Source organism: Taurulus bubalis (assembly GCF_910589615.1).
Source record: "Taurulus bubalis genome assembly, chromosome: 11".
NCBI lineage: Eukaryota > Metazoa > Chordata > Actinopteri > Perciformes > Cottidae > Taurulus > Taurulus bubalis.
In genome coordinates, this window is record NC_136599.1 from 4,825,882 (window position 1) to 4,843,818 (window position 17,937).

General features: G+C 39.1%; 1 protein-coding gene and 1 pseudogene across 2 annotated transcripts; both read right to left on the reverse strand.

Annotated features, from left to right (window-relative positions):
- Positions 1-274: 274 nt before the first annotated feature.
- LOC306743559 (cytosolic sulfotransferase 3-like) lies at positions 275-4,160 on the reverse strand. Its single transcript, XM_079226085.1, has 9 exons — positions 4,075-4,160; positions 3,726-3,788; positions 3,193-3,325; positions 1,769-1,891; positions 1,579-1,679; positions 1,341-1,467; positions 1,149-1,246; positions 881-1,055; positions 275-787 (listed from the first exon to the last, which is right to left on the reverse strand). Exons 2-9 carry the CDS (start codon positions 3,744-3,746, stop codon positions 675-677), a joined length of 891 nt encoding a protein of 296 aa, XP_079082211.1. The 5' UTR covers positions 3,747-3,788; positions 4,075-4,160; the 3' UTR covers positions 275-674.
- Positions 4,161-8,762: 4,602 nt separating this feature from the next.
- Positions 8,763-17,718, reverse strand: LOC306743897 (annotated as a pseudogene). Its single transcript, XR_013771250.1, has 14 exons — positions 17,580-17,718; positions 17,344-17,472; positions 16,538-16,638; positions 16,146-16,456; positions 14,282-14,456; positions 14,066-14,169; positions 12,490-12,579; positions 11,339-11,474; positions 11,101-11,229; positions 10,434-10,534; positions 10,201-10,327; positions 10,017-10,114; positions 9,201-9,375; positions 8,763-9,089 (listed from the first exon to the last, which is right to left on the reverse strand). The product of XR_013771250.1 is annotated as an uncharacterized misc_RNA (transcript).
- Between the last annotated feature and the right edge of the window lie 219 nt (positions 17,719-17,937).

The window sequence follows — 17,937 nt, forward strand, 5'->3', positions numbered from 1 at the left end:
CTTTTGTTTTGCTTATTTCCTGTAATCCTATGATTCATTTACAAATTTACTCCAGACCTGTCAACATACATGCATTAACTTTTACACTTCTAATTGTACCTATTTCAATCTATTTTATATACATTTAATACCTCAGGTTTTTGGTCACATTCTTTTGCTCTTTACAATACTTGGTCAAACCCTTTGTGGTGTCTATATTTAGACTTATCACAATGTATCTACGTATATATATATCACCCATGAAAAAAACAAAAGGAATGATATGAATGAGCTCTTGTTGTTTTATTGGAAGTATAAAGATGAATGCATGCATACAAACTTTTCAAAATGAACTTCCATCTTCACAGGATACAATTTAGTTGGGTTTAGGCAACAAAACTACTTTGTTAGGTTTAGGGAAATATCATAATTCTCAGTTAGATTAAGTCAATAAAACTACTCCTGAAGTTACGTGAGTTGGCTTCTCGTTGGGGTTCACATGGGGAACGAATACCAGGCTGCCCTAACTTGCCTTTTGCAATCTTTATACTTCCTTGTTCATGATTACAAGAATAACATACACACTATGTCTGTGGGATATGTACTCCAAACTTCGACTCTACCATAATAGGCAATTTTCTCATGGGAATGAGCCACACCTGGACGCATCTCCACGCATTCACAGCCATTCTTGATCAAATTTCAGTGCGGAACTGAAGAGTGACGTCCGTCATCTTTTTGTTGTAGTCTTCATCAAACTGTTCACTCTGGGCCACAGAGAAATGGTTCTTCCAGTCACCAACTTTCCCTGTAAGCCACAGAGAATAGGTTTGGTATTTTAGCTCAAAGTAGAGAATCTGTTTAGTTTTTTCATGTCAGACACATTTATTCTCCAGGTTACCTTTTCTCATGAAAGGAGACATTTTGAAATCGAAAATTGGGACTTCCGAGTAGTTGGCCATTTTGTCCTTTTTCATGTTATCAAAGTGCACTCCTTCCGTAACTCTTTTCTTCTCCTCGTCCGAACGAGACAAACCAAGAAAGCTGCAGAGTTTGTCTATTTCCCGTCCAGTATCCTGGAAACAGTCAGATATCATTGTTGCATTATTACCAGGTAGAGGAGCAAAGTAGCCTGAATAGGAAGAGCCCCACAATAACAACTAGATCACCTCGGCCAGATCTTCGTAGAACATGTAATGGAGGTTCGAGTAAGTCTGTTTCTTCTTCCACCAGCCGTTCACGTGGTCGTACCAGGATCCAAACACCACTGAGGCCACAGAATGAAACATGAAAGCACCTCATTGGAAACGTTAATTGGAAATCTGGCCTTCTCATCTATTGTGATTGTGTTTCACACATACTTTTTCCATCCATGAATCTGCGGATGTAGTCGCTCCAGTCTCCGGGCTCCGGCTCAAGCGTGTTCATGCGACCAAAGTGAAAATAAGACACCACGGTGTCTTTGGGATTTCGGGCCACGTAGACGATCTACAGGAGAAGAAGACACTTAAATGAGACATAATATATTTTTTGTGACTCGTCTATTTCAGCATCTTGCATGTTCATTGATAGACTGCAAAAAACACACAAACTACTAACCCTGCAGTTTTGATCCCAAAAGGACTTTGGCACGAACTGGACTGGATAGTGAGTTTTAATGATTCGAGGAGAGGTCGGCAGGTTGTCCGCCATGTCCTTTCCTGTGTGAAGAGGTGAAGATGGAGTGAGCAAAGCATTGAGCCTGAACAATGATTCAATAGTTTCTTGACAGCTACAGTGAGGTAAATACCTGAACCCAAAGCTGGGTGAATGATCTCCAAGAAAGGCACTCTTTTAAATATTGGGACGGAGGTCTGGCGTCCTGTATGACCAAAATACAGCAGGTCAAGGATGTAGGAGACCCAGGTGGTTCCTTAAAGACAGGAAGAGAGAGACAGAGAGGAAAATCAAATCACCCCAACCACTCGCCTCTATACAAACGTTTATGTTCAGAATCTTCAGAGGGCAATAAGGACGTCGTAAATAGGTAGTTATAATAAAATGGATGTATTTAACCTTTTAAACCTGAGCGATTGTTATATAAAACTGTAAATCATAGCTTGTTTTATAAAAAAAGCCCAAAACTGCTTCATTTGGATGTATTGAACACCATAAGTATCAAATATATTGTTTGGTAGATGAAAACATTCAAATGTCACAGATGTGCGCAAATGTGCACCAATGCAAATTTTGGAGACCTCGCCTGAATGTTCTTTGTACTAAAGCCTCTCTAACTTTGTTCTGCTTTACTTTATCAAAGTCAACCTTTGCAGAGAGAATGTTCACATATTGAGCTATGATTTGGGAAAGAGAATGTTCACATATTGTGTATGATTTGGGTTAGAGAATGTTCACATATTGTGTATGATTTGGGTTAGAGTTGGACCTTACAGCTGCATCATTTCAAAGAAATAATCATCCTGAAAGTGCTTTTTTTCTAAGCGGACCTGAAACCTCGTAATTTTGCTGTGTCATCTTCATTTACTCTTAACCAGTAACATATAGACAGATATTTACACATCTGAACAAAATCTCACATGTGTACCTTTTATTATAACCAAAATTATTCAAATAGCCCTAATGGTCCAGAGATACACCCTTTTTAGTTTGGGTATGTAATTTTTGAGGAAAGGGCATCAAAATAGGTTGGTTTTTAAAAGGTTGTGATATATAAGTATGGTCTCAGCTGAGATGTGTGCACATGGGCGGAGCGTCTTCTGGTTGGATTCTAGTGGGTGTGCAGGCGCGTCCACGACTCTTGGAACGTGATCCCAGTCTCCGCCTCTCAGGTGACACGTGTGTTGTGCTTACCTTGTAATGGCGGCCGCCATTTTGTCAGTCACATGTTCGCAGTCCAGTAACAGTGAAATCCATTACATAGTTTACAATGGCGGCACAATGAAGTATTTACGGTGAAACTTTAGACTTTGTCTATATACATGCAGGATCAGTGAGATCCATTTCATGGTTTTACAATTACAGAGGCACAAGGAGATATTACGTTGAATGCATTAACGTTGTTACTGATACACATTGATATGAAACTAAACAGCTAAGTATCGTAATTTACACAGACATTTCTTTAATGAGCATGAGCTGAGTTTTAAAGTTTCTTCATAATTCTCTTCATCAGTTATAAGTCATCTACACCGGGTGTTTATGTTCATAGGTTACCTGATTTGGAGTATGTTGCAATGAGTATATCATCTGGCCTGGCCTGAAAGTCTTGAACGTTCTCCCAGTTGTCTGTGAAGTAATGGATCATTGAGACCCCGTGGAAATCAAACAGTTCTGGTCGAGGGGGTAACTAAAAAGACAATATTCAAAACATTAAAGCATGTGATCCTTTTATGAGAGTGATTGAACTGCAGCAAATTGATCGAGCGGAAAAGAATGCAAACATTGTTCACTGTCAGTTGCAGACACTGAAGTCAGATTTAACAGGAAACTTCTAGAGATCTGCTTTATATCTGCGTGGTGCTAGATGTATTTGTTCATTATACATGTATTTTAACACATCCTAACAAGAAATTAACCCATCGCCCTTTGAACAGAGATTTTTGACTTTCAGTTATAGTATATATAGGATATAGTATGTATACACTTTATTGTTCGTATACATTTGTCAATCACTTTTCTTTCTTAGCTTTTTGACTACTGAGCTGCTTGTAACAATAACTTTTTCTTACAATAATAGAGACACATACCTTGTTCGGATCAAAAGACATGCTGACTGCTGCTGTTCCTCTGTTTTCCCTTTTATCGATTCCCTGTACTCACAGAAGAATGTAGATACATGTAACTGTGTACTTTTTTAAATTGTGTGTGTAAAAAAGTGAGACATTGATAAGAGTCAGCCCCAGCAAGCACAATCAATTCTTAAAAATAAGTTTTTACTACTTTTCATACCCTGACATAAAGTAAAATTAGTCTCTAATTTTCCCAAAAAGCTTTGGGCTTGAACATACTGCATGCACATTTAATAAAATGTCATCATCTCAGAAAATGTCTCCAGTGATACTTAATAATAATAAAATAATAAAATGGGAACCTCACCCAGCGATGTACAAACAGCCTGGATCTGAAAAAGTGAGTAAGAAACAGAAACTTCTCCTGTCCCCAGCCGAGTGACTGGATGGAGATCAGTCACTCCACCGTTAGTTTTGTTTAAAGTGCATTTGAAGTCAGATTACCTGGGGTGTTATTCTAATTTGTTTTGGCAAATGAAAAACATAGTTCAGTGTGTGCTAGGCAACCACCCTTTCCCTATTATACAGTAGATTCATCTTAGAATATTACTTATACGTGCACATATAAGCAATTTGTAAAATGTACTGTACTGTACAGTAGTAGAGGGGGAAAAACATTTGAAGTCCAGCTGAAAGTGTTCCCGAGTGAAACCAAATAAAAACACTGAAACACAAAAAAAACTATGATAAGATGAATAATGCAGCTGATCATTTCTTTTCCTTTCTGGTTCACACTGGTTCACAGTTGAAATGGCTTGTACATTATGAACTCAAGTCAAACAGTAAGAATTTGACAATTAACTTTTAAGTGAAGCACATTTTAAAACAAATATTTTCACTTTTTCCGTTTAAAATAGCCCACTTACCCTGCTGAGAGCGTATTTCCCAAAACACTGTCTGTGTCTGAATCATCCACGATGAGTTTAAGTTTGTTGCTTCTTTTATTCTGTGTCATCTTGCACAACTACCTGAGAACATCATAGGCTTCATATTACATTACATTTAATTTAGCTGACGCTTTTATCCAAAGCGACTTACAATAAGTGCAATTGACTGAGTACAAACTCAGAACAACAAGAATCAAGAAAGTACTATTTCTTCAGTAAAGTTCAACTACAAAGTGCTATCAGTAAATGCCATTTAAGTGCTTATTTCCTGTAATCCTATGATTAATTTACAAATTTACATTAACCTTTACACTTATAATTATGATAATTGTTATTTCAATCTATTTTATAATACCTCAGGTTCTTTACAATACTTCATCATACCCTTTGTGGTGTCTATATTTAGACTTATCTAAATGTCTGTATTGTGTTAAGTGGCTGAATTCAAATTTCTTTGACTATTTTGACTTCTCCTTTCACCTCATACTAGGCATTGCTACTAAAATAACAATATTACTATCAGTTAGACTTACTGATTGCCCTAGAGCAGGGGTCGGCAACCTGCGGCTGCGGAGCCGCATGCGGCTCTTTAGCCCGTCTGTTACGGCTCCCTGAGGCTTTGACAAAAAAAAAAAGAAAGAAAGCCAACTTTTTTTTTTGCACAGTGGAAAAACTTTTAAAGGGAAGTCCTCTTATCTTTCAGTTTTAGGTGATATTGTGTCACTGAAAATAAAAATAAATGTTTAAATATTTCTTTCACTAAAATGTGCGTCACGTCGCTGTCAAGCCTCCGCCCTGCAGCTGCTACTCGTGACTCAGAGCCCCGCTCTCGCGCGCAGATGAGTGCAGAAGAGCGATTCCTCAACTGCTGCAGCAAACTAAACTGAGTAAAGTAGATATACTTTCAGGAAGTGGATCACATCTCCAAACTCCACTACTGCTGCTGGTTCTGTGTCAGCTCGTGAGACAGTGAGGCGTCCGCTAGTAAAAACGGATCCGTCCTCCGTTTGCGGTGCTCTAGTGAGGAGGACGCTCAGTGTAAACGTAGCAAAAGATATGCGTTTAAAATGTAAAACTCACTGTAGAGGACAGGAATTGAACCTGCTACCTTGCAGTTCCAGGGCAAACACTCTACCACATGAGCCACAAATAAAGATTGACCTGAAGGTCTGCATACTTGTGTTTTTAATTAACCTTAATGTAGCCGACACATGACTATTTTTTGTTTGATAGTTATAAACAGGTAAAATAGCAATACAATGTAAAAAAAAAGTCTTTATTCTTGTTCTATAATTTCATAAATACAACAAACTATAGTTTTTTGTATATATAATATGACTATATATAAAACTTCAGAAGCTGTGATATCAAATATTTTTTGCGGCTCCAGACAATTTTTTTTGGTGGAAAAAGGTCAAAATGGCTCTTTGGATACGAAAGGTTTGCTGACCCCTGCCCTAGAGACTGCAATTGTTTTCAGAGTTTACACTTTGGGTCAAACAGAGAACTGCTGTAATGCAAATGGTTCAGTCTTCCTTGTGTGATTCTCCTTGTTTAGTGAATTAGATCACATGCACATATACAAATTAAATACACACATACGCCTTCAGTTTGCAGTCTGACTGATGTTCTGCCGCAGACCCAAAGGGCCAACTTTACCTACACAAACACAACAAAAGCCTGATGAAGCTAGTTTGACCTTGAGGGTGTTTTTGTAGTGTTGGAACAGCTCACTGAGATGATCTATTTGCAGTCCGGCTTATTCATCAGGCCTGGGACTTGTACAACTTACACTACCGTTCAAAAGTTTGGGGTCACTTAGAAATGTCCTTATTTTTCAAAGAAAAGCGCTGCTTTTTTCAATGAAGATAACATTAAATTAATCAGAAATACACTATACATTGTTAATGTGATAAATGACTATTCTAGGTGGAAACGTCTGTTTTTTAATGAAAAATCTACATAGGTGTATAGAGGCCCATTTCCAGCAACAATCACTCCAGTGTTCTAATCGTACATTGTGTTTGCTAATCACATAGAAGACTAATGGATGATTAGAAAACCCTTGAAAACCCTCGTGCAATTATGTTAGCACAGCTGAAAACAGTTCTGCAGGTGAGAGAAGCTATACAACTGGCCTTCCTTTGAACTAGTTGAGTATCTGGAGCATCACATGTGGGTTTGATTATACTCTCAAAATCGCCAGAAAAAGAGAACTTTCATGTGAAACTCGCCAGTCTATACTTGTTCTTAGAAATTAAGGATATTCCATGCGAGAAATTGCGAAGAAACTGAACATTTCCTACAACGGTGTGTACTACTCCCTTCAGAGAACAGCACAAACGGGCTCGAACCAGAGTAGAAAGAGAAGTGGGAGGCCCCGGTGCACAACTCAGCAAGAAGACAAGTATATTAGAGTCTCTAGTTTGAGAAATAGACGCCTCACAGGTCCTCAACTGGCAGCTTCTTTAAATGGTACCCGCAAAATGCCAGTGTCAACATCTACAGTGAAGAGGCGACTCCTGGCAAAGAAAAAGCTATATTCGAGGCTTGCCAATAAAAAGAAAAGATTGATATGGGCAAAACAACACAGACATTGGACAGAGAAAAATTGGGAAAAAATGTTATGGACAGACGAATCAAAGTTTGAGGTGTTTGGATCACTCTGGGGCTGCTTTGGTTCTGGTAAAGTGGGAGATTTGTAGAAGGTAAAAGGGATTTTAAATACCATGCCCTGTGGACAGCGCTTGATTGGAGCCAATTTCCTCCTACAACAGGACAATGACCCAAAGCACACCTCCAAATTATGCAAGAACTATTTAGGGAAGAAGCAGGAATCTGGTATGCTGTCTTTAATGGAGTGGCCAGCGCAGTCACCAGATCCCAACCCCATTGAGCTATTGTGGGAGCAGCTTGACCGTATGGTGCGCAAGAAGTGCCCATCAAGCCAATCCAACTTGTGGGAGGTGCTTCAGGAAGCGTGGGGTGAAATTTCTACAGATTACCTCAACAAATTAACAGCTAGAATGCCAAAAGTCTGCAATGCTGTAATTGCTGCAAATGGAGCATTCTTTGACGAAAGCAAAGTTTGAAGAACAAAATTAATATTTCAAATAAAAAACATTATTTCTAACCTTGTAAATGTCTTGACTATATTTTCTATTCATTTTGCAACTCATTTGATAAATAAAAGTGTGAGTTTTCATGGAAAACACAAAATTGTCTGGGTGACCCTAAACCTTTGAACAGTAGTGTATATATTTTGCCTAACTTTTTCCTAAGAGTATCTTATTATTCAAGTGCACAGTCTCTCTCTGTCTCTCGGTCCATTTTCAAAAACGTAAAAGGTTGTTTTTTGAAAATGTTGGCCATTACTTACGAGACAAAGCAATTAATAGCAGTAAAGGGTGAGCATTTGTTTCAGTAAGCCAGGGTGTAGACCTGTTGGTCTGTCTTGTTTTGATGTTAAGAGTTGCAACTGAATCCAGGCGACTAGAGAGAGCTGTGTTTAAGTCACTAGTACAATTTTCAGTGGAGCCTGTTCCTCCAGTATGAGGAGCCAGGGCCACAGCTATCGTTCATGCTATGGGAAATGTACACTCTGCTATTTATCTTTCACTTTTCTATCGTGACTTACATTTGGAGACCACACTCAACAACAAGACCATTTTGCCGCAACACTCACCAGATGTCAAAAAGTCAACAATCATTTGTATGTATTACATCAGTGGCCGCCAACCCGTCGATTGCGATCGACCGGTCGATCTCGGAGACTTTCCCTGTTGCTCTCCAAAATAAAATGAAAATAAATTCAGAAACACATTGGACCTCATTCTCAAAAAATGTTTGAAGTGTCTTCTAAAATGTTTTCTTACGGACTTAGGAAGACGTCAGAAAAGATCTCGGCCTGATTCATGAACGCCTGATTCAGCGTCGGGCGAATTTTTCGCCAGTCTGGAAAGTCTTTTTCTCTCAACGCCTCAATAGGTAGATCTTGCCTGTCACCGAGGCAGAGGTCAGGGATCTTGGGCTTAAAAAGGTTGGTGACTACTGTATTACATGATAATTTCTAAAAAAAATGTAATAAACACACTCCTGTACAACACAGTATTTCAATAAGTTTTACTTTGGCCATATTACATTCAAAGCACCCAAACATGTATCATCTCAGTGATCGGGGATCAATTTGATAAATTCAAGGAGTTCAACATCACAATAACATAAATTGTCCCACACTAATATTTTGTCAATTTAAAATAACATCTGACTCAGTAAACTCAACATTATCAGATTAATCACAGTTCATGATAAGGGTGCAAAGGCCTCTAAACTTCACGGAACTGCAGTGTACTATCCTTCATTTTCTGCTTGTAGTCCTCATTAAACTTTTCATCCTGGGCCACACTGAAGTGATTCTTCCAGTCACCAACTTTCCCTGGAGAAACAGAGAGAATCATGCAGGTATTTGATATTTAGAATCAGAGATTAATGAGCGGATTTTAGTGCAAACAGGAATTTCTTTCCCAATCGACATTTTTCACTATACCTTTTCTCATGAAAGGAGACACTTTTTGATTCATACTTTGGACAGTGGAAAAGTTGACCATATTGTTTTCTTTCATATTGTCAAACTTCACTTCCGTTGTGACTCTTTCCTTCTCCTCAGCGGAAGGAGACAAACCAAGGAAAGAACAGAGTCGATCTATCTCTCGTCCTGTGTCCTGCAGAAAATTTAAGAGTCTCAGCTTTATTACACATAAATTAAAGATATGTAACATTGACTTATGTCACTACATCGTACAAAATGTACTAAAGGTCTAAATGTTAGGAGAATAGTTGGACATTTTAGTAAGATAAGTAAGATAAGAAGTACCACTCATGCCTGTGCTTCCCTGCCCACCTCCTCATCTGCATCTCATTCAATCGTCACACTCGTACACTCCACGTGCTCCTGTTGTTCTTAGTCATATCATCGTCATTGCTATGCAGTGTCTTGTTTCCTGCCTGCTACCTGCTGTCCTGCCTGCAGGAACTCACTGCCTTATGGAGTCTTGATGTAAGCTTTTGGAAATCCATCAGTGGCATTTTCTACCTGGGCCTTCTGTGCCGTCTGATATCGTATACATAAATCGCGTGTGACTGGATGCGCCGTCATTAACGGAAAATGCATGTAGTCCACATCAACAACCAGTCACATTTAGCTATAACAAAACATGACAAAACAATCCAACAAAACTGTGGCACTAAAACACTGCACACTCAAGAGCATACATTTTTGTAGATTTGTTAACTCAATGGTCAGGATCGTTTGGAAGGTTAGCATACTTGAAAACAACCCAGATACCAACAGACCTCAGCTCACCTGAATCAGATCTTCATAGAAGATTTGGTGAATCTTTGGATACGTCTGTTTCTTCTCCCACCAGCCGCTCACATGGTCATACCAGGATCCGTACACCACTGAAGACACAGCATTATATGAAGTGGTGATATAGGAAATGACAAGATGGTGTGCCTCCCTTACACTAACATTCCTTTGAACTCACCCTTTCCCTCCATGAAGTTCTGTAGAAAGGTGCTCCAGTCTCCTGGTTCTGGCATGCTGTTGCTCATGCGGCAAAAATGGTAATAGGACACCGCGTTGTCCTTTGCATTACGAAACACATTGACTATCTACAGAAAGAGAAAACATAAGAAATATCATCCATCTGCATCATAATTAACTGTGGTTCGTATCTCATATTTCACAGGCTACATATTAGATGTGCATGGCTTTTACCCTGACGTTCTGCTCCCAGAAGGACTTTGGTACAAACTGGAGTGGTAGATGAGTTTTAATGAGACGAGGAGTGGTAGGAAGTTGGTCTGCCATGTCTTTACCTTTTGTGAAGAGAAGCATGAGTCAGTGGCTGAACTGCATGCCTAGTGTACTATAGTTTCTATGTGTGTTGCGAAGTGCAAATCTGTATGTTTACGTGTACTAAAATATACGATGTGGTCCAATGTCAAGTCTCTATTTGATCATGTGATGAGATTATACGGTAATTCTGATATCTTCCATTAACCTCTATTCTTCTCCAATACGATAGCTGCAATAAGTAATCATTTGACTATAAAATACAATAGATAGTTGATAGTTGATCATTAAAGATTGTACTATGTATAAGCCTTGACGTTTATAGTGCTTTTTATTGGTACTTTTTAATGCTTTGGTGTCGTTTATTAGCACACTGCAGTGTGCATTTGCTCTGCTCTCTGTCGGGCTAAACTCATCCAACTACACACACATAGACACAAATACACACACGCACAAAATGCAAGCAGATATGTCACTGTGGTGAAGTGAACCAGGTGAAGTGAAGATTACTCGAGTTGACGGCAACTATGTTAATGTCATTCCTGTATAACTGGAAAATATATTTTGTCATGCATAATGCACCCCTGACCCTTCGGTAGAGAAGGTTTGTCAATCTCCAGAAGCGGCACTCTCTTTACAAGAGGGATGGACGCCTGGCGCTCTGGACACGTCTGTCCAAAATACAGAAGATCCAGCATGTAACAGACCCATGTTGTTCCTGAGATTAAAACATGGATACATTCTGATTAGTGGAATGAGCATAGAAAGCATTCATCAACATACAATGATTCATTAAAAGTAGAGAAAAAAAGCCACAAGTTCCCCACCTGCTTTAGGATAAGTAGCTATAAGGATATCATCTGGTCTCGCTTTAAAGTTTTGTATCTCGTCCCAGTTTTTAATGAAGTAGTTGGACATGGAGACTCCATGGAAGTCAAACAATGTTGGCTGTATCACCTCCATCTGTGAGAATAAATCATGTTTTAATCATCAGGTATAATCCATGCTGCCAAACACATATGTTTTATTTAGCTTTGAAAAAGCCATTTATATCTACATAAGGAGTCCACCATGTTGTCCCAGAATGGACAAACATTAATGAACACCGGCTCTAGACTAGACTCGTTCATGTTTTTGCATGACATTTTTTACAACGCGGTCTGTCAGTAGTTGTTTTGTTTAGTTTGTTATTGTAAACTTCACTGCTTGCTGAGACAAAGCAAACAAGACAACAGAATATCGGAGAAATCCCTGATATTTGATATCTGTGTTCTGTATTCTTTATAAACTTCACTCATTTATTTATTGAAATTTTAGCAGTGGTGGGCCGTCAGGGCCAGCTAAGCCTTCTCTCCTGGCCTGAACAGAATCACAAAGTTATAGCTATTTTCAAATTATTATTTTATTTTATGATATGGCCATCATAGCATTGATTATACACGGCTATGTAGGCCTATTGTCCATATCTGACCAGATGACTACAGTTATTTCCATAAGTATGAGCAAATGTAGAGTTACATAATTTTACAGACGTGTGTTTGAGATGAAAAAAAACTAAAGCTATGGGTACATTAAAGATGGACACAATTAAAGGGTAATTTCTCCCCTTTATTGAAAAACAATAATGAAAAACATGCCACCACATACCTTTTACCAATACAATGCAATTACACTATGCTGTCTGGCAGAAGTGTGAATATTCACACTTGTTGATGCACTTATTACAACTATTTACTATTTAGTGAGTAAGATATTTTCACTTCATATTTTATCTCAATTCATGGAAGTTATTTTTCCTTAACTAAAAATAATTAGCTCAAGATTTACCCTCATGTCGCCAGTTTGCTTTTATTTGGTACACTTTTGTGTGCATTCTGACCTCATGATCATATAGGCTTGTCATCAAACTAGGCTGAGGCTACTTGTGTTAGGCTGTATATGCTGAGCTTGGGGGTTTTCATGTTTATAATCACATTACCTGTCGTTCGTTGAACTCTTTAATAAGTGCGGGGTGTCTGCCTGAATGCTGCTTTGCCATGTTCGACGTGTTCTCCCTTAGTCTGTGTGGCTTTAAAACACGTTGTGCAGACGGACCTCCGTGTTAGACGGTCGGCAAAAGCTCCTGCACTCCACATGTCTCCCCCTCTCCCTGTGAGCGCTGCTGCTGTGTGTGTGAGCACGGGAAGCCCCGCCCCCTACAGCCCCGCCTCCTGCAGCCCCGCTTCCTGCAGCCCCGCCTTCTGCAGCCCCGCTTCCTGCAGCCCCGCCTCCTACAGCTCCGTCTCCATGCACTCAATGCATGCAGAGAGCATGAGAGAGACGAGAGGAGCCGTTTTAAGGAAGCACGCTATTTTGAGTATCGATACTTAAAATATGCAAAATCGTATTGTTTTTAACGTACGGGTACCGCGGTACCTTTGTAGTATCGGTATACCGTGCAACATTAATATAACGTCCGTCCGTTCATTCCTCAGAATTATTATTCCGCTGTGCAGGTAGGCAAAAGGTATAAGCCTACCTGCTAACACATATATTTTCACTTTTTCAGTTTAAAGTGGCCCACTTACCCTGCTGAGAGCGCATTTCCCAAAACACTGTCTGTGTCTGAATCATCCGCGATGAAGTCAGTTTGTTGGTTCTTGGTGGAGGTGGGATCAGAACCAGATCTCCTACTTTTCTATTGACTAATAATGTGTTCACACTATGAATAATTCATGAACTAATGCATTGAGTGAGGAAGACTCTGATGTCGAGTACTGAAAGTTTCAATGGCCACGCCTTTTTATTTGCTTATTTCCTGTAATCCTATGATTAATTTACAAATTTACTCCAGACCTGTCAACATACATGCATTAACTTTTACACTTATAATTGTACCTATTTCAATCTATTTTATATACATTTAATACCTCAGATTTCTCCTGGTCCATTTGCAAAAAAACGTAAAAGGTTCTTTTTGGAGAATTTTAGACGTTACTTATGAGACAAAGCAATCAATAGCAGTAAAGGGTGAGCAACTGACAGACTTAGACCAGATTTAGGCCGTTCTCCTGTATGTGGGTGAGCATGTGTTTCTTCAGTAAGCCAGGGTGTAGACCTCTTGGTCTGTCTTGTTTTGATAGTAAGAGTTGCAACTGAATCCAGGCGATTAGAGAGAGCTGTGTTTAATTCACTGGTACAATGTTCAGCGGAGCCTGTTCCTCCAGCATGAGGAGCCAGGGCCACAGGCTATCGCTTGTCAGATGACTAAAAGTCAACAATAATTTGTATGTATTACATGATCATTTCTAAAACACACTTCTATGAAAAAGTGTTTCAATAAGTTTTATTTTTGCCATATTACATTGAAAGCACCCAAACATGTATCATCCCAGTGATCGGGGATCAATTTGATAAGTTTAAGGGTTAAACACGAGTAGGTCATCAGTCAACATCACAATAACAAGAATTGTCCAAAACTAAAAATGTTGTCAATCCAAATAACATCTGCCTCAGTAAACTCAACATTATCAGATTAATCACAGTTCATGATAAGGGTGCAAAGGCCTCTAAACTTCACGGAACTGCAGTGTACTATTCTTCATTTTCTGCTTGTAGTCCTCATTAAACTTTTCATCCTGGACCACAGTGAAGTGATTCTTCCAGTCACCAACTTTCCCTGGAGAAACAGAGAGAATCATGCAGGTATTTAATAAATAGAATCAGAGATTAATGAGCAGATTTTTGTGCAAAAAGGAATTTCTTTCCCAATCGACGTTTTTTCACTGTACCTTTTCTCATGAAAGGAGACACTTTTTGATTCATACTTTTGACAGTGGAAAAGTTGACCATATTGTTTTCTTTCATTTTGTCAAACTTCACTTCCGTTGTGACTATTTCCTTCTCCTCAGCGGAAGCAGACAAACCAAGGAAGGAACAGAGTCGGTCCATCTCTCGTCCCGTGTCCTGCAGAAAATGTAAGTATTTCAGTTTTATTACACATAAATTAAAGATACATAATAGATATCTTTCTGACCAATATTCAGTCTAAAAATTGCAATATTATTCTAATTTATATGTAATCTTGATGTATGTCACTACAACATACTAAAAAAAAAGTCTATTTGAGGAGTAGTTTGACATTTTAGGAAGATAAGAATTGGCACTCTCATGCCTGTATAATTAATATGAAACTAGAGCCAGTTAGTTTAGTCTACATAAAGACCTCTCAGAGAAGGAAACAGCTATCCTAGCTTTAAAGTCTCTTTGTTGTTTAGCCTTGTTTCACACATCTGTTGCCACTCAGCCTCGTAACTTAGTTGTTTTATTGCCTTAACCCAGTGGTTCTCAAACTGTGAGGCGCGACCCTCTAGTGGGGCGCAGATGTATTACAGGTGGGGGGGAGATGCAGATTATAAAAAAAGAGATGCAGATTATAAAAAATAGATTTTAAAAAATCCTTTTTTTTATAATCCTTTATTAATCCCACAGTGGGGAAATTATTCTCTGCATTTTACCCATCCTTAGTAATTAAGGAGCAGTGTGCTGCTGTGAAGCTCTGGGGCTTCAGTGTCTTGCTCAAGGACACTTCAACATGAAACTATGGGGAGAACAGGGATGAACCGCTACCTGTTTACATGTTTTGCACAGGTTGAACGTTGCTGTTATTAGCTTAAATATATTCAGTGCAAAGCAGGTTATTTGCAGCCACAAAGGTAATATTTTTGCCAAAAATTAGTAATTTTTTGCACAGATGAACTTTATTTGCATTGTTCTAACAAAGTGATTGCACATTTTATTAGTTTATGTCTGATGGAGCAATCTGGTTTACTTGAAAGGGATTTTAATTTTCTTTATTCTATTATTTGAAAACGCACGGATGGAGGAGTCACAAAAAGTTGGACCATTTTGTTACAATTTTGTTGAGGCGGTGGGGCCCGAACATTTTTCTTCCTCCAAAGTGGGGCGTGAAAGTTTGAGAACCACTGCCTTAACACTGCCTCACTTTTTTTTTTAAACGTAACGTTGTCCCGAAAAAAAACGGACAAATTGTGTCCCTGTCCATAAAACCTATACATTGCATTTTGTTTCTATTTCTCAAACTGCCTTGAGTCCCTGCCCACCTCCTCGCCTGCATCTCATTCACTCGTCAACCACAATCCACATGAACCAGTTTACCTGCCTTTGTTTTTGATAAGATCATTATCATTGCTCTGCAGTGTCTTGTTTCCTATCTGCTGTCCTGCAGGAACCACTGCCGTTTGGACTCTTGATGTAAGCTTTTGGAAATATATCACTCAATTCATATTGCTGCTTTCTCATGTGTCCCATTTGTGTCCATATACTGTTAACCTGCATTGCCAATTGTGAAACCAAAGGTACTAATAATGTGCCTGGAACCAGGGCTGAACAGAGCAGACTGTTTGACCCCTAATCCAGTAAATTGAAAGTTTTTCTAAATGGAATCTACCACGATCGCCCGCAGGGATCTCCAAAAAAGCACCATATTAAAGTTCCTTGTAATCATAATAATAATGAACTTTTTCTTGATCAGGTGAGGAGACTGGTGATAGGAAGGACCTAGTCCGACTGTTTCCCCTCTGTTATGTTAAGCTCTCTTAAAAACAAACCACATACCAACAGACCTCAGCTCACCTGAATTAGATCTTCATAGAAGATTTGGTGAATCTTTGGATACGTCTGTTTCTTCTCCCACCAGCCGCTCACATGGTCATACCAGGATCCGTACACCACTGAAGACACAGCATTATATGAGGTGGTGATATAGGAAATGACAAGATGGTGTGCCTCCCTTACACTAACATTCCTTTGAACTCACCCTTTCCCTCCATGAAGCTCTGTAGAAAGGTGCTCCAGTCTCCTGGTTCTGGCATGCTGTTGCTCATGCGGCAAAAATGGTAATAGGACAACGCGGTGTCCTTTGCATTACGAAACACATTGACTATCTACAGAAAGAGAAAACATAATTAAGTATGGTTTGTATCTCATATTTCACAGGCTACATATTAGATGTGCATGGCTTTTACCCTGACGTTCTGCTCCCAGAAGGACTTTGGTACAAACTGGAGTGGTAGATGAGTTTTAATGAGACGAGGAGTGGTGGGAAGTTGGTCTGCCATGTCTTTACCTTTTGTGAAGAGAAGCATGAGTCAGTGGCTTAACTGCATGCATAGTGTACTATAGTTTCTATGTGTGTTGCTATGTGCAAATCTGTATGTTTACGTGTACTAAAATATACGATGTGGTCCAATGTCAAGTCTCTATTTGATCATGTGATGAGATTATACGGCAATCACAGTGCTTTTTATTAGTACATTTGAATGTTTTGGTCTTTTTTATTATCACACTGCAGTGTGCATTTAAATGTAAACAAAAGTGAAACCTAAATCAATAAACGATAAGGCTTACAAATACTACAGTCTCACCAACTGCCACTATGTTTACACAAGCGCTGCATGCACCATTGGTCAAAAGCTTGTTTTTGGTAAACCTCCCTGGCTGAGACAAAGCAGCCAGGACAGAAGACAGGAGGAATGACTGAAACTGACAGATGTCTGTGTTATTTTCATTAACATTTCAGATTTGTTTCCAGTGGGACATCAATGACTTTATATAGTGCCTTTGCTGTTGTAAATGCTGCTCAAGAAACAATACTTTGTTGCATCTAAATTATAGTGAACTTCTAATTCTGTCTGTCTAATTCTAGACTTCAAACAAAGTGGGTTGTCTCATAACGGTATATTATAAGGAGGTTAAAATGTTATATTATTCCTGTATAACTGTACAAAATATGTGTGTCATGCATGATGCAACCCTGATCTTATGATTGAACCTGAGGGTAGAGAAGGTTTGGCAATCTCCAGAAACGGCACTCTCTCATCAAGAGGGATGGACGCCTGGCGCTCTGGGCACATCTGTCCAAAATACAGAAGATCCAGCATGTATCAGACCCATGTTGTTCCTGAGATTAACACATGGATACTTTCTGATTAGTGGGATGAGCATAGGAAGCATTCATCAACATACAATGATGAATTCAAAGTAGAAAAAAAGCCACAAGTTCCCCACCTGCTTTAGGATAAGTAGCTATAAGAATATCATCTGGTCTCGCTTTAAAGTTCTGTATCTCGTCCCAGTTGTTAATGAAGTGTTGAGACATGGAGACTCCATGGAAGTCAAACAGTGTTTGTCGATGTATCACCTCCATCTGTGAGAATAAATATTTTTTTAATCATCAGGTATAATCCATGCTGCCAAACATACATATGTTTTATTTGCTTTGAAAAAGCCATTCATATCTACATAGGGAGTCCACTATGTTGCAGCCCAGAATGGACAAACATTAATAAACACTGGCCGTCAGGGCTTCAGCTTTTTCTGCTTTTTGTGTTTCTTTTTTTCACTCTGCTTGGCTCTCTGCTGGGTC

Coding starts and splice junctions, on each gene's coding strand:
- LOC306743559 (XM_079226085.1), bottom strand. CDS start 3,746: ATGTCTTTTGATCCGAACAAG. Junction 1,247..1,340: donor CAGATTCATGGATGGAAAAA/GTATGTGTGAAA, acceptor CTGTGGCCTCAG/TGGTGTTTGGATCCTGGTAC. Junction 788..880: donor GTCTCCTTTCATGAGAAAAG/GTAACCTGGAGA, acceptor TGTGGCTTACAG/GGAAAGTTGGTGACTGGAAG.